This window comes from Phycodurus eques, chromosome 7, assembly GCF_024500275.1.
Source record: "Phycodurus eques isolate BA_2022a chromosome 7, UOR_Pequ_1.1, whole genome shotgun sequence".
Lineage (NCBI taxonomy): Eukaryota > Metazoa > Chordata > Actinopteri > Syngnathiformes > Syngnathidae > Phycodurus > Phycodurus eques.
In genome coordinates this window covers 26,659,764-26,674,671 of record NC_084531.1, presented here as the reverse complement: position 1 = coordinate 26,674,671, position 14,908 = coordinate 26,659,764, and the positions used below count along the sequence as shown (strand labels likewise).

The 14,908-nt window shown below is 41.8% G+C and overlaps 1 protein-coding gene across 7 annotated transcripts in view; it reads right to left on the bottom strand.

The window, feature by feature from the left end:
* The window catches only part of LOC133405109 (rho GTPase-activating protein 42), a 78,651-nt gene that overhangs the window by 25,237 nt on the left and 38,506 nt on the right, over positions 1-14,908 (bottom strand). For all 7 annotated transcript variants that reach the window (XM_061681765.1, XM_061681766.1, XM_061681767.1 and 4 more), the window contains exon 4: positions 11,033-11,104. In XM_061681765.1, coding sequence (XP_061537749.1) covers positions 11,033-11,104 — 72 coding nt within the window. The remainder of the gene's footprint in view (positions 1-11,032; positions 11,105-14,908) is intronic.

Here is a 14,908-nt window from a genome sequence, read left to right as displayed (position 1 = left end):
ACTTCCACTGGGAGTGGCAATAAACGTCTTAAAGCAGGCAACTGACCTCTTAGTCGAAGAATTGATCGCGATACATTCGTTGTTAAGTCTGATGGCACAAGCTAGTAGTTGGATCTCAAATTTGCACTTGCAACTCAAGACAAATAATCAAGCGAGCAACGGCTCGTATCTCGAACAACTTAGGTCACTCGTAAGAGGAGGTACCACTGTGTAGGAATTTTTAAGTCAACTTTTTAGTGAACTACAGTGGAACCCTGCTGCTCGTGGGGGATTACGACTGGACAGGTCCAAACAGCGAACAGTTAAAATCTGCGGATAATTGACACCCATTTATAATTGCGTTGAGATTTTTTTTTTTTTAAACCCGAAAAATTCTTGAATAAGCGGGGATAAACAACCAATATGCGTTTTGGGAGTTCATTCTCCCCAAAACTGGGAAAAAAATAAAAAATAGATCAAAATTTGAAAAAAATAAAAAAATGAAATATTTTCTTTTTTTGGGAATCTGCGAATAGGTGAATCCACAGGTGCCGAACTGCAAGTATGCGTGGATCCACTGTATATAGTCCAGTATATATATATATATATATATATATATATATATATATATATATATATATATATATACTGGATTTATATATATATATATAAATCCCTATTCAGTGACAATAGAGCAGTGAAAGACTGAATGATTCCGAACACAGCCTACGATGCCGAGGGGTCAGGAGGGTGGGCGCTGCTTTACAATAAACCCTCAACAGTAGCGGCTCTGTTTGGGGATGAAAATGTATTTTATTTTCTTTCAAAGTGGATGGATGACGTTTGTATTGTATTGTCCAAGACGGTCCCTGAGGTCCGACAGTTCCCGCGAGAGGAACAGGAAATGGGCTTTTTATGCCAGACGGCCCTTGACGCAAGCATGTAAGGCCACAAGACTTAACTTTTAACATCCCCCAAAACATGATCCAAATACGAGGCCTCTCCTTTGAGAAGGCATTTGTGTGTTCTGACCACTTTAACAGAAAAGGGGGGGGGGGGGGGGGGGGGGGGCTGGTGGTGGGCTTGAAACCAGAGCCTGTTAGTTTGTTTTCATTCCCATGGCCCCAATGTTCAGCAAGCCAACTGGACCCACAAGAGTGTTCTGCCTGAACGAGTTAAAATTCGCCACGAAATGCAAGTACGAAAAAATCCCGCTATGAGAGAGAGAGAGAGAGAGAGAGAGAGAGAGAGAGAGAGAGAGAGAGAGAGAGAGAGAGAGAGAGAGAGAGAGAGAGAGAGAGAGAGAGAAATCAATAGATAATTTCACGTGGCTTCTTATTTTCATCGTGCCCGTCGTATCTGGTGTACAATTGATTTTTGTCGGCTGAGGATGAAGGGGGTGCTGTTGTCGAGAGAGACAAGCAACACAAACAGGTGTCGAGCTAAATAAACATGATTAAGTATGATACGACGCTGACAGCAAATATATTTCCCCCAAGAACCCACCATGTACTTTTACTTGGGAGTTGAAAAAAACATTAACAGCCAGCTTCGGTAAAGTGCCGTCGACGTGACATTATTTTGGAAGCACGCATACGAGTGAAGTGAAGCCCCCCGGGAGGGAGAAAACATACACACACACTCACTACGGGAATCAGAATAAATTAAGAACTTGGGTTTTATCCGAGGCCCCCGCAGCCAAAGCGGGAGTCTGACCAGCACAAGCGTGCCGCTAACGGCTGCTCACCACATCACGACAAGCAATTTCACATTGTGGGGACTGCGGAGTGAAGGCGGCGGTGTGAAAGTGTGAGGAGGCGCCAGTCGCATTTTGGAAACCTGCTTTGTTTGTTTGCTTGTCAGTGGTGGGAATCAAGCACAAATACTTCATTACTGTACTGAAGTACATTTTCCTGGTATAGTTGGACTGTGACTTGCGTGTTTTATTTTATAACTCAAAACACCCATCTCAAATCAACTTTCCCCATTGGGATGAATGGAAATGTCATTAATCCGTTCCAGGACACCAACAAAGCCCCCCCCCCGCCCCCCCAAAATAAAATAAAACACCAATATTTTTTGGAAAGTGCTTTTTAAATACAAAAAACAGCACTGTACAGTATTGTATAAATATACTATAATAAAATCGACCAAAGAAATGAACTGTTGTTCCCTAACTGCCATGTTTTCTTTCACTTCTTTGTCACCACACTTTCAGCAACATTCATAGACAGATGTCCACAGCTTAGAAAATAGTTAAACACTCTTGGCTGGCATGAGAGCCTTTACTGACTCCTTTTATTTCAGTATAGTACACGTTGTAGAAGTGCTACATACGCTCGTACTGCTTCGCCAAGTCAACTTCATTCACACCTCGCTCATGTTTTTCAACGATTTCAAGCTTTAATGGAAATCATTCGCTTCATTTTCTCAGCACTCATTTTTTTTTTTTTTTAGGTCTCATGGCTAGAAAAAAAAAACTAATTTACCAAAACACCTGCACAAAAAAAACCAGAAAATCACAACACAACAGATAACTACTTTCACTACGAGGTAACCACAAACGAACCACTTGAACTGATGGTGGTTGGATGTTGTGAAGCGTGCTACCACATATGGTGGCGGAGTGCGAACATCACTCATAAATCAGCTAAGTAATCTTAAAAAAAAAAGGCAATGTAAAAAATCTGATCGACAGATTAATCGATTATTAATATAGTTAGTTGCAGCCCAACTTTTAATAGCTTTATTTTCCACTTCACTCAAATTGTGGCATATCTCAAGCTTGCTAGTACCTCTTTTTTTTATTTATTTTTTTTATTTTACAAACGTATCTATACTACATCCTGTTGGTCATGCAGAGAGTGGCCAAGTCCTTCCAGAGTGCACCAGGTGCTCTCTGAGTCGTCCCAATAATGAGCATGGCACCTCCATCACCTCGTGAAGCCTGCTGGATGGGCGGCAATGCAGGTGGGGGGGGGGGGGTGACACAAAAGAATCCTGCCAAGCTTCAGACTGAAGTCATTGTGTGTCACTCTGGACGGACTTGGCTGTAAAGGGAGCGGCAGAGGGTGGCGGGTTCAAGACCACCTGCAGACCAAAAATAGGTGGATAGCAGCTTTTCCCTCGCTGCCACTGGCCGCTTTCACACAGGCCATCTGAAGAGGGTTACGCACATACTAGCAAAAAAAGGAGCGTGTGTGCTTAATGTTCTTACGTGAGGTACAGTAAAGCCCGGCTATTTATGAGGGATAGGTACTGAGCAAAAAAATAAATAAATGAATAAATAAATAAATGATAATGGACGCCCCGCTTTATTTTTTAAAACTAATTGCTGATATTAACAGTTTAAACTACCACAAAGCTTGATCCCAAAACAGGTTTGTATAATTTCAAAGTCATCTTACCACATTACTCTTAAAATAAATGGCCTGATTTAAAAAAAATGCACCACAAGAACATGCGTTCATGCATATGCAGTGAAGACTCTACATAACAACACGGGCTAAACTTACTGTAGCTCCTCCCAAACATACAAAGCTTCCCTTAGTCAAAATGTATCATGTCAACAATCTTTTGGACACCAATTAGGTATCAATTATTACTTTCCTATTTAGCCAGGGTTTTAGTGCCATCTTGTGGCATTGTATATTGCAGAAAGAGCTCCAAAAATGCAAATTAATGTTGTTGTTTTTTTGCGAAATAGCAGAGGATAAGTGCCACGGAAATAAAGACAACTAGGTGAATTTGTTAATAGTGAGCATTTTCCCTCCCTTGCAATCAAATTGATCAAACCTAATTTATTTATGAGTGATAATCCTGTGGTGTGATGTATGAAGAGAGTGATTTTTCCTCTCTCATCTGCTCAGAAAATGGTCAAGGCCTTCAATCGTTCATGTCAATCCTGTTCAAAATTTAAATAGAGGAGCAATTGGTTGTGTGTGTGCGTGTGTTTTTAATCACTATTTATATACAGTGGACCCGAACTATTCACAGGGAATAGGGACTGGGCCTGATCTTGACTAGTGAAAATATGCAAATAATTGCCGCTCATTATAACTGGAATGGAAAAAAAATGTAAAAAATATTCAAAAGGAAAAAAAATTTGACTAAGTGGGGAATTGAGTCCAAAAATTGGTTTCCCTGTAAAAATCCCCGAATAAGTGAATCCGTGAATGTCGAATGCAGCGGTCCACTGCACCGCGCTTAAGGTGGCTTTATCACTGCTGGCTGTCCAGTTTGTAAGGAACCAGCGGGATGGGTGTGTTCAAGTGACTCAGCGAATGTGCTGGCTCCTCAGTGCCCCTCTGCGTGTAATTTGGTCCATCCATCTATTTTCTGTGGTGCTTGTCCTCAGTAGGATATGACAAAAAAAAAAAAGAGATTCATACATTTTCACTACTGTAGCGCCAATAGGATGTTTGTATTTTATTACTTTTTGCTCATCTTTTGGTAAAATTTTAAATTATTATTATAAAATATTAAATAATTTTTCTTTCAATTCTTTTTAAATCTTGGAATCGTCTTGTGAATTTGGTTTTCACATCCTGATATTTGACATCCTCAATTATATAACGCTCAATGTTTTTTGTAGCTCTTCCAGAGGTATTTGGCACTGTATGACTAGATATTATAATATACAATTGAACTGAACTGAATTAAATTAGGGTCACGGGTGAGCTGGAGCCAATCCCAGCTGACGGGCGAGTGGCCGGGTACACCCTTGAACAATAATAAAAAAATATTACAAACCACTCACACTAAGATGCAGTACATTTTCCAGCCACTCAAACTATAACCGCAATAATAAATAGTAGTCAGTGAAGAGCAGGGATACCCATCAAAAAGTATTGCTGCTTTTAACGCTCGCAGCACGTTTACATTCGCCTGTTTGATACTTTGGCCGTGTTGATCACAAACGTGGCACACCGCAGCGTTATTGAAGCATTAGATGTGTTGCAGTATTGTTTAAACCCCTGCAGCGCAGCGCAGAAGGACTCTTTGACCCAAAATGATCCCGGGTGCCCAGGAGTAATCAGCTGGCTGGGAAAAGAATAGAAGCAAAGCACTTGTGAGCGCTCGGCAGCAAACATAGACACTTGATAAACGCGCACACGGCAGACGCGCACGCACACACACTCGACTATCCTGTACCACCTGGGAGATTTCCCCATCTGATGGCTTTGTTCTCGCTCATGAATAAATCACAGACAGGAAGAGAATATTCCGATGCAGAGCAATGATGTGTGTTGTGGTGGTGTGCGTGTGTGTGTGTGTGTGTGTGTGTGTGTGCGTGCGTCCGCAGCCTTGGTATAAAATACACTCCCCAGCAGTATTTTCAACAAGATCCAATACAAGAGTGGTGTGCACAGAATTCTGCATTTGCAAATATCAGATGATCACTATGTACTGTATATATGTAGTACATTAGCTTTTTTCCCCCAAATTCAGGCCAATACACAAGAGCTATATTTTTGCAGATCTTATAGACTGTATTTGTGGTTCACAAACGAGTCTAAGGACCCCCTCAGGTCTGCAAGCCATAGCTTAAATAAATAAACGATGTTGTTGTATCACTCAAAGTGCATACCTACATATAGGAACTAAGAAAAAAAAATGTACATAACCCATGACTCCTTCCTACCTTAGCTTTGGGGCATTTAAAAGCTCTCATATGATTGTGATGTATCACATAAATCACTGCGAGAATATTTTTATATTATATAAGAATAAAAAGGATCTTTTTACGATAATGAAGTCCTTTTTTGTTCCGAGCGTATAATGTTCTTTTAGATTTTTTAAAATGTCTTTAGATTAGAAAGACAACTCTTTTCTCGTAAGATTCCAACTTTTTATCCTGGCAAATACGACTTTGCGCTTGTAAAGGTCATTCTTGTTGTAAGCTGTAAAAGGCTTCATCAGGTCGTGATCTCCAACTCTCACTGGAGTGGTTCTCGCAGCCGAGTGTGAAGCGGCTGGATGAGAATCAGCACCTCCAAATCTGAGACCATGGTCCTCAGTCGTTCCTACCCTCACCTATGGTCACGAGCTGTGGGTCGGAAGAACAAGATCCCGGATACAAGCGGCCGGAATGGAGTTTCCTCCGCAGGGTGTCCGGGCTCTCCCTTAGAGAGATGGTGAGAAGCTCGGTCATCCGGGAGGAGCTCAGAGTAGAGCCGCTGCTCCTCCGCATCGAGAGGAGCCAGATGAGGTGGCTGGGGTATCTGTTTAGGATGCCTCCAGGACGCCTTCCTGGTGAGGTGTTCCGGGCTCGTCCCACCGGGGACGCCTCAGGACACGCCGGAGAGACTACGTCTCTCCGCTTGCCTGGGAACGCCTCGGCATCCCCTTGGAAGAGCTGGAGGAAGTGGCTATGGAGAGCAAAGTCTGGGCTTCCCTGCTAAAGCGACCCGACCTCGGATAAGCGGAAGAAAATGCATGGATGGATGACTTTTTTTTCAAAAATACGCAATTTTTTAATTCCTATGGCATTTAGGTATACACATGGTAGTGATGTTTAATTGGATTTAGTATTATAGGGGGCAAGGGGGCCTTGGAAAAATGTCTCCTCTGTAAATTAAATTTGAGAACCGCTGCTGTACAGCATCTCATTAGCTGTGCAGGTGTGCCTAATGTTATGGCAAGTGACTGTATAATGTCGCTAATAATGAGGAGGGGAAGAAAAAAAAATTATGCTGGCAGGAATATATCCACCTGCCTATCACAGCCATTCTTGATATGCGTGCTAATGAGCCACAAGGCCAGTGTTTCCTTGCCTCTCGTCACCATGGTAACAGATGTAAGCGGTAGGTAAGGGAGGTCGAACGTTCACTTGTGTGTCAGTAAATAAAGGGGGGGGGGGGGGGGAAGAAATATGCATCATAACACTTCAAGAGTAAAGCCAACATCAATGGCTGACGTGACGTCACTTATTACTCACCTATTTGCGTTATTTGTACTCTTTCTAAAACACCACAATATGGCCCTCAAGACCTGTCTAATACAAAAGTAGCACAATGGTGCCTTGATATACGAGTGAGTTTGAGTGAGTGAGTATAAGTTCCACATCCGGCCCGCCACATCAATTTATGTGGCCCGCAAAAGCAAATCAAGTGTGTCGACTTCATGTTTCCTGCTAAAATAACAACATTGCAAATCGTCTTCCCTTTTATATAACGTTGAGTGCAAACATTTTTGTAACCGATCCCCATTTCAAAAGAAACTGAGGTAACAACTTTTGACTGGATTCTGGTTTCAAATATAGTTATTCATCCATTTCTTTGTGTATATGTAATAACATGAGGCAATTGTGCATTTACTATGTGTGTTCGCGCTCATGACGGCCCTCCGAGCGAAACCATGACTACGATGTGGCCCGCAGCAAAAATGAGTTTGACACCCCTGTCATACACGATGTACAGTAGCATAATTATCACATTTCAGGCTTGACATGAACAAATGCAAATGTCACGTCCTTCTCCGGGGACCCAAACTAGCCAAGAACTTTCTGAGGTGTGTGCGCTGACATGTTTTAATTAGGAGTGGTCACATGGTCTCCCCTGTGGGTGTGTGTTTGCATTCATTCTTCACCCTCAGCCAGTGACGGACCACCACGCCGACCCTTCTGACGAAAACCCTCCACCTGAACATAATAATGTGATTCTTTTTCTTTTTCCTTAAGCAGGAGCTAGAAATGTCACCCATGAGTTCAAAGCCCCTCTGGTGATTTGGGGCTGAAAGACAACAAAAAGCAGCAGAGTCCAAAAAAAAAAAAAGAGAGAGAGAGAGAGAGAGAGAGAGAGAGAGAGAGAGAGAGAGAGAAAGAAGAATATAAACAGCTTCAGGCAGTTTAGTGCCGATACCTCTCAGGTTGTGCTTAAAAATGAGTCAATGTGAATTAGAGAGCAAATACAATGACAGCAGTCTTTAAGTCTTTATGACTTCAAATATCTACCTGTGGGTAGAGCGCACAACACTGGGGGGAAAAAAAAACAACTTCAATATTTCAGATACTACATCTTATTTTGATGAAATAGGGACTGGTATTTGACCTAATATCCTTGAGTGAATATAGGGGAAATTAATGATCAGTGAATCCTATTTTTAAATATTTTGAATGAGTTGAGTTGAACAATTTGCAGGTGTCTTAAAATATTTGTCAAAATACCCCTAGGCTCAAGCAATACAGAAAAACGTAATTTTACAGCCACTGCTCGCCCAGCCCCCATCCACTGCGAGGTGTGACAACGCCGGTACGGTTTTGCTTTACCAAGACCACGACTGAGTGTGACAATCCTGAGAGAAACGCTAATCTGTGCATCCAACAACAGTGCAGCTCTGCAACTGACTCTGCAAAAGAGTCACTTTTCCACAGTTTGTAGCCTTTGACCTGAATGTCCTCTCTGCATTTGTCATTGTTATGCCAAAAGCGTGTCTTAAGAAGCTGTCACGGGATGTACTGGATGTGGATTTCCCTGTAGCGGTGCAGCCTGTGCGATGGTGCGCTGTGAGCGTCACGCGTCAGCACCCGCCGAGCCGAAGCATCCATACGTGACCTCCAGGGATTACTCACAGTGCAGCCAAATAAGGCGCTAACTGGAAGGGGGACATGCGGGGGTTGGGGGAAAAAAAAAAAAAAAAAAAAAACAAAGGTCGACCATAGCTCCACATTCAGAACAGTGGAAAAGTCTCGACTCGTGATGGCCGCCTTTTATCTCCCTCCAGTCTGGCCCAAATGTTTGGCGGGAGGAGAGAGTCATTACGAGGAAGTGGACGGAGTGAGAGTGACGTGGGTTGCGGGCTTTTAAGGAGCCGCTCTAGAAACGTGAAATAATAACACTGAGAAGTGGAGTGGGGGAAGAGGGAGTGGGATCACTCAAAAGAGCTCAGACCTCCACCCACCAAGGCTTAAAAACTTGCAACCAGCAAAATGAATGAGTCAGAGTGTAGTATTTTGGGTTATTTGCTAAAACAGTGGGACAGTGAACCTTTGTGATTCGCATATTCACCTTTTGAAAATTGTGAATTGTTTACTTTTTCAACAAATAACAAAAACAACATGAATAATTGACCCCACCCCCTTAGGAAATGTTTACAAATGCTTGTATTAATAGTTTTCACCTTTTTCACCACCTTTCACCTTTACTATAATGACCACAAAGTATGATCCCAAAAACACCTTATACAACACCAGCAAAAACATACACGAGGTGAAGACTCTCCAAAACTAACCCAGGCTCCTCCCCCTCTTATGAGCTGAAATAATTGTAGAATGAAGCCCAGGGCTGTTGGCGGTTCGAGAGTCGCTAATTCAGATTAGGGTTTCAAACTACAGTTAGGGTTTCAAATAAGATCAAACCAGGGCTATGGTTTCAAATTAATGCTTCAAGACAGCCGTAGGGTTTCAAAGTTCTTTGGAGGAGGTAAATAATGCAGACTTCATCACAGATGTACAACGTATGTATGTCATAAAAAGATGTAGAAGTGGAGATGCCTGAGTGGACTCACAAGGGTTACGAGCACATAACGATGCGCCGAGAGGTTGAAGTGAGCTCAGAGACTCGGCGGGACGCCATGGGAACGAGCGCAAACAAGCCGCCATGCTTTCATTTGACGGTTCTGCTCTGGCCAGGAATGAACGCCGCGCTCGTCCGTAGCACCAAAGCAACGTTGCTCTTTACAAGTCATCCACGGATGCCCGGCAGCCACTCTCGCTCATATCAATCCTGTTTGTCCACTCGGGTGTGGAGCGTGTAACAGGATTATAGTAATCTGATTATAAAAAATGGCTTATACTATAAATTTGACACTGTCGGGTTGGCGCAATAAGATTAGCAAAGCTTTAAGAAAAAAAAAAAAAAAAAAAAAAAAATGCTGGTCAGAAGGATTGTGAAGAAGCATCCTTAAGAGAAGTGATCAGTCTCGGCATTAAGATCCATCCATCCATCCATCCATCCATCCATTTTCTGAGCCGCTTCTCCTCACTAGGGTCGCGGCCGTGCTGGAGCCTATCCCAGCTATCATCGGGCAGGAGGCGGGGTACACCCTGAACTGGTTGCCAGCCAATCGCAGGGCACATAGAAACAAACAACCATTCGCACTCACAGTCATGCCTACGGGCAATTTAGAGTCTCCAATTAATGCATGTTTTGGGGATGTGGGAGGAAACCGGAGTGCCCGGAGAAAACCCACGCAGGCACGGGGAGAACATGCAAACTCCACACAGGCGGGGCCGGGGATTGAACCCAGGTCCTCAGAACTGTGAGGCTGACGCTCTAACCAGTCGGCCACCGTGCCGCCGGCATTAAAATATGCCCTTAAAACCCGCCCAAATATAATCACTTCCACATATTGAATTGACACTCGGGCTGTAACTAATGATTATTTTAACCATCATCATATTGCAATACAACACAATCATATTTTTCCGATTAATAGATGAATTGGATAAAAAATAAATTTGAAAATGTCCATTCCTGTATTTAAAATAGGACATTATTTCCAACTGAAAATGCACAAACAGATCGATTATGATTCAATTACTGGGTTGTTCTGTAACGTCAGAAAATCGGAAAAAATATTGATTATTGCTTTCCAAAGTCCAAGCTGATTTTTGCAAAGTCCTAATTTTGATGAAACACAAAGATAAATCTCAAGAAATCTGAGAATATTTATCGTTATGAGGCTGAAATTCCTAGAATTTGGACCATTGTAATTTAAAGCAAGTCTCCAAACAATTAATCGATTATAAAAATAGTTGTCAATTCATTTGATAATCAATTAGTTGTAGATTAATTGACTAATTAACACCTCTACTTAACACCAAATGTTGCAAGAGGAGTTGAAAGGATATTGCGTGATGTGATCAGTTTACTGCATATGTAGGGTTTAAACTATTAAAAATAAGGCAATTATAAAAAATGTTTGCTGAGGAGAAGCGTCAATTACTTTTGCTATCCGTTTGAAAACTGAGATTTAATTCACCTTCTGATTTACATCCCCCACAGCACAATACTGTCAAACCTTAATTGTACACGGTACAATTAACTCTTACCTTGGCAACGCCGATCTGCTCCTTGCGAAACTTTTCCAAGGGAGTGATCAAGACGTCATCTGCGTTCTGAATCTGAGGGGAAAATTAAACATAAGCAGACAAATGTCAGGCTGTGTTCTCCAAATTGACTATTCAGGGGGAAAAAAATAAAAAAAATCTAATTAAAAAGCTTGATGTAGTTGTCATCCCGGCGTTGTTGCGCGAACGCAGCATTTCTGACACGAAAAAAATAGCAGTGGCAGCTATCGAGTCACACATACGTAGATGCGCTGACTTGTTACTTCGAGTTAAGATTAGATTAATGAATGGTTTCAAGACAGGGTTTGGGTTTCAAGACAGTCTTGGGGTTTCAAACAACAGTTAGGGTTTCAATTTAGGGTTTCAAGTCAAAAGTGAGGGGTTAAAATTAGGGTTTCAACCCAAGACAGTGTCAGGGTTTTAAAATATGGTGTCAAGCCAAGGTTGAGTTTCAAGCTTGGGTTATGGTTTCAAACAAGGGTCAGGCTTTAAAATTCTGCTTTAAAGCCAGGGTTAGGGATTTCAAATTAGGGTTTCAAGCCAGTCCTAAAGGTTTCAAAGCATAGTTTCAAGACAGGGTGAGGGTTTAAAGTTAGGGTTTCAAATTAGGATTTGAAGCCTGGGTTACGATTTCAAACAAGGGGTAGGATTTCAAAGTATTGTTTCAAGGCAGGGTTAGGGTTTCAAATTAAATTTGCAAGCCTGTGTTGGGGTTTCAAACACGGTTAGCCTTTTAAATTAGAGTTTTAGGTCTTTGTTAGGGTTTCAAGACAGGTTTACAGTTTCCAATTTGGTTTGGGATTTTAAATTAGGGTTCCAGAGAGTTTCATCAGAGATTCAAAGTAAGTTTTCAAGCCAGCATTTACATTAGCCCATCGGAATTTATAGAACTTTGAACTTTTTATGGTATGACTTGACCTATGACTTGCTTAAGTCAAATAATGACTTGAAATGTAGACATGCACTAAATTTAGTGTTGACTTGACTTGCTTTAATATTTGCCACAGTAACTTTTCGATTTAGTTATGACTTGCACATACGGTACATTTTTGAGTAATTTTTGTTTCCCCAAACCGCGGCGACCTCTCCCTACGCAATCGAGGCTCACAATCCGGCGCGCCTACCGAGTCATTCGGCACAGAAGCAGATAAGATGGAGATGTATTGCCCCAATTACAGACCACATTCAATCCATGGGTAACTGTGCCGGTTGAAGGTGCCATTACAGCCTCAAAAAATTCCAGCAGGTTAATCTTTCAGCCATGGCGGCTCGATGACATGAGAGCAGCGGGGCTTGGGTAAGGGGGGTCTGGGGGTTCCGCCAACAACATGGCTGTTCGGGTGAAGCAAGGTTTTATTCTGTGCAGTGAGTGTATGTGATCAAAGTAAAAATAATTCATCCAGGCCAGCACAGGGTGAGGTGGAGATGGTGGCTTGTTAGGTTCATTGGGGTTTTTTCCAGAAGCTCGCATAACAAAATATATTAAGGTTGACCATAAATAATTTTATTATCATAATGTGCAATCTAATGATTTAACTTCATTTCTGCATCAAGAGTTTCAAGGTAGGGTTTTTAACCAGGGTTAGGGGTCAGAGTCTGAGTTTGGGTATTAAAAAGGGTGAGGGTTTAAAATGAGGATTTCAAGCCAGGGTTAGGATTTTTAAATGTGGGTTTCAAGTCAGGGTTAGGATTTCAAAGCATTGCTTCGGTTACTCTTTCAAACGAGGGTTAGGGTTTCAAGGAGGGGTTTCATGTTCGGTTTTTAATGTCTGGATTAGGATTTCAAACTGGGCCAATACTTTCAAATTAGGTCTTTAAACATGCTTTCAAACAAGGTTAACATTTCCACGAATGATTTCAAATTGGGGTTCCATGCATGGATTTGGGTGTCAAACAAGGGTTAAGTTTTTTTATGACAACGTCAGGGTTTCAAATTAGGGTTTCAACCCAGGGTTAGGGTTTCAGGTTAGTGTTTTAAATTACGGTTTCTAGCCTAGGTTAGGGTTTCAAACCTCGGTTAAGGTTTCAAATAAGGTTAAGACTTTCAAGTTAGGGTATAAAATTAAGGTTTCAAGCCTAGGTTATGGTTTCGGATAAGGGTTAAGGCTTCAAACCTGGGTTGGAGTTTCAAACAGGGCAAGAGTTTCAAGTTAGGGTTTAAAACTTATATTATGGTTTCAAACAGATGTTAGGCTTTAAAATACGGGTTTCACATCAGGGTTACAATTACATATGACTACTTCAAAGTAAGGTTTCATGACAGCATTGCGGTTTAAAGTTAGTGTAATTTTTTTAAAGCAAAAAAACGGATGAACGTAAATGTCATTTTAAAAAGCAGTTCTCATTTCTCAGTACCAAATGGCCTGGTGGTTGGGGGCCACTGAGCTACAGAGAACTTTGTTTTGCATCATTAATCAGAGCACAATTTTAGGGCCCCAAACATCTGTTTGAGCCTACACAGACATTCCAAGAGGAGCTTTGGTCCTCATTGATTGCCCCATTCTTTAATGTAATCACCACAAATTCAGTTTCAAATGGTGGTGTCGATACAAGCCAAAGGGCTACAAATGTCCTTGCCAGACCTTTTCCAGCATGCATAAATCATCCTATCATCTGCATGCATCTGCTGGCTAACCCCGGGACGTCCGTCATATAGGTCATTCATATACATGCAGAATAGCAGCGAGCCCAAGACGGAACCCTGGGGTATACCTCTTCTACTGTCCTAAGCAAATTGTGCTCTTCCCCTGGGGTGCAAGACGGACCAATGCAGAAAAATGCAATTTGGATTCCAACACACTGTGGGGAACGTTACGGGAATACGTTTTAAAAAGGATGGCTTTTGTCCAACACAAATGAAGTACAGTGAATAGGGACCGAGCCCAACCATGACTAGAACATTTCCGTGAATAATTAATGCTCCCTTAAAAGTGATTATACTTGCTTGTATTGACAGTTGGAACGATAAATACTGTATAACACAAATTATTATCTTGAAACACTTTAATAGCATTTCAAACACTAATAACTATCTGCAAACATTGCTGTAACCTATTTTTTTTTTAACCCAAAAGATCTGGGGGTTATATTTGACTCAATTCTCTCCCTTCAACTGCACAATATTACTAGAACTACGTTGTTGCATCTTCGCAATGTTGGTAAGATACATACACATATACGATACAGTAGTTCATGCATTTGTTACATCTCACTTTGACTTTCGGATCGTGTTGCTTTCTGTTCTCCCCATATTAGTACAAGACTGGCAAGACTCTTGACGAGGACTAGAAAGTTTGATCATACTATCCCTATACTGGCCAACTTGCACTGGCTCCCGGTCCACCATAGATTTGATTTGAAGGTTTTGTTGCTTACAATAAATACTCATTATTACAGGGCTTAGCACCTTCTTATCCTTCTGACATAATGGTACCTTATTTTCTATTCTGAGTCTTATGCTCACAACATGCTGGTTTTTTAGTAACTCCGAGAGCTAAAAAGATTTCAGCGGGTTCTAGAGAATTCTCTATTTGGGCTCCAGTACTCTGGAATGCCCTACCCGTGGAAATTAGCGCACTCACCGCTGTAGAAATATTTCAACCTTGCTTTAAAACTTATTTCTACATTCTTACATTTTGTTAAACTACACTTAGGACGCAACTGGTCTCTCACCCTGCCTCACCACTGAGATCTGGAGTTTGGCCTGTTGTACTGCCGCTTCTCTTCTCTCCTCACTCCTAGGCAACGGCCAGGTGGCAATGAGTGAATTGAGGTTGTTGCTGTGGAGGATTCCGAATCGACAGACCAGGACCAATCATGAGGAGAAACACTTCCCCGGAGGAATTTACCTGTGCCGCT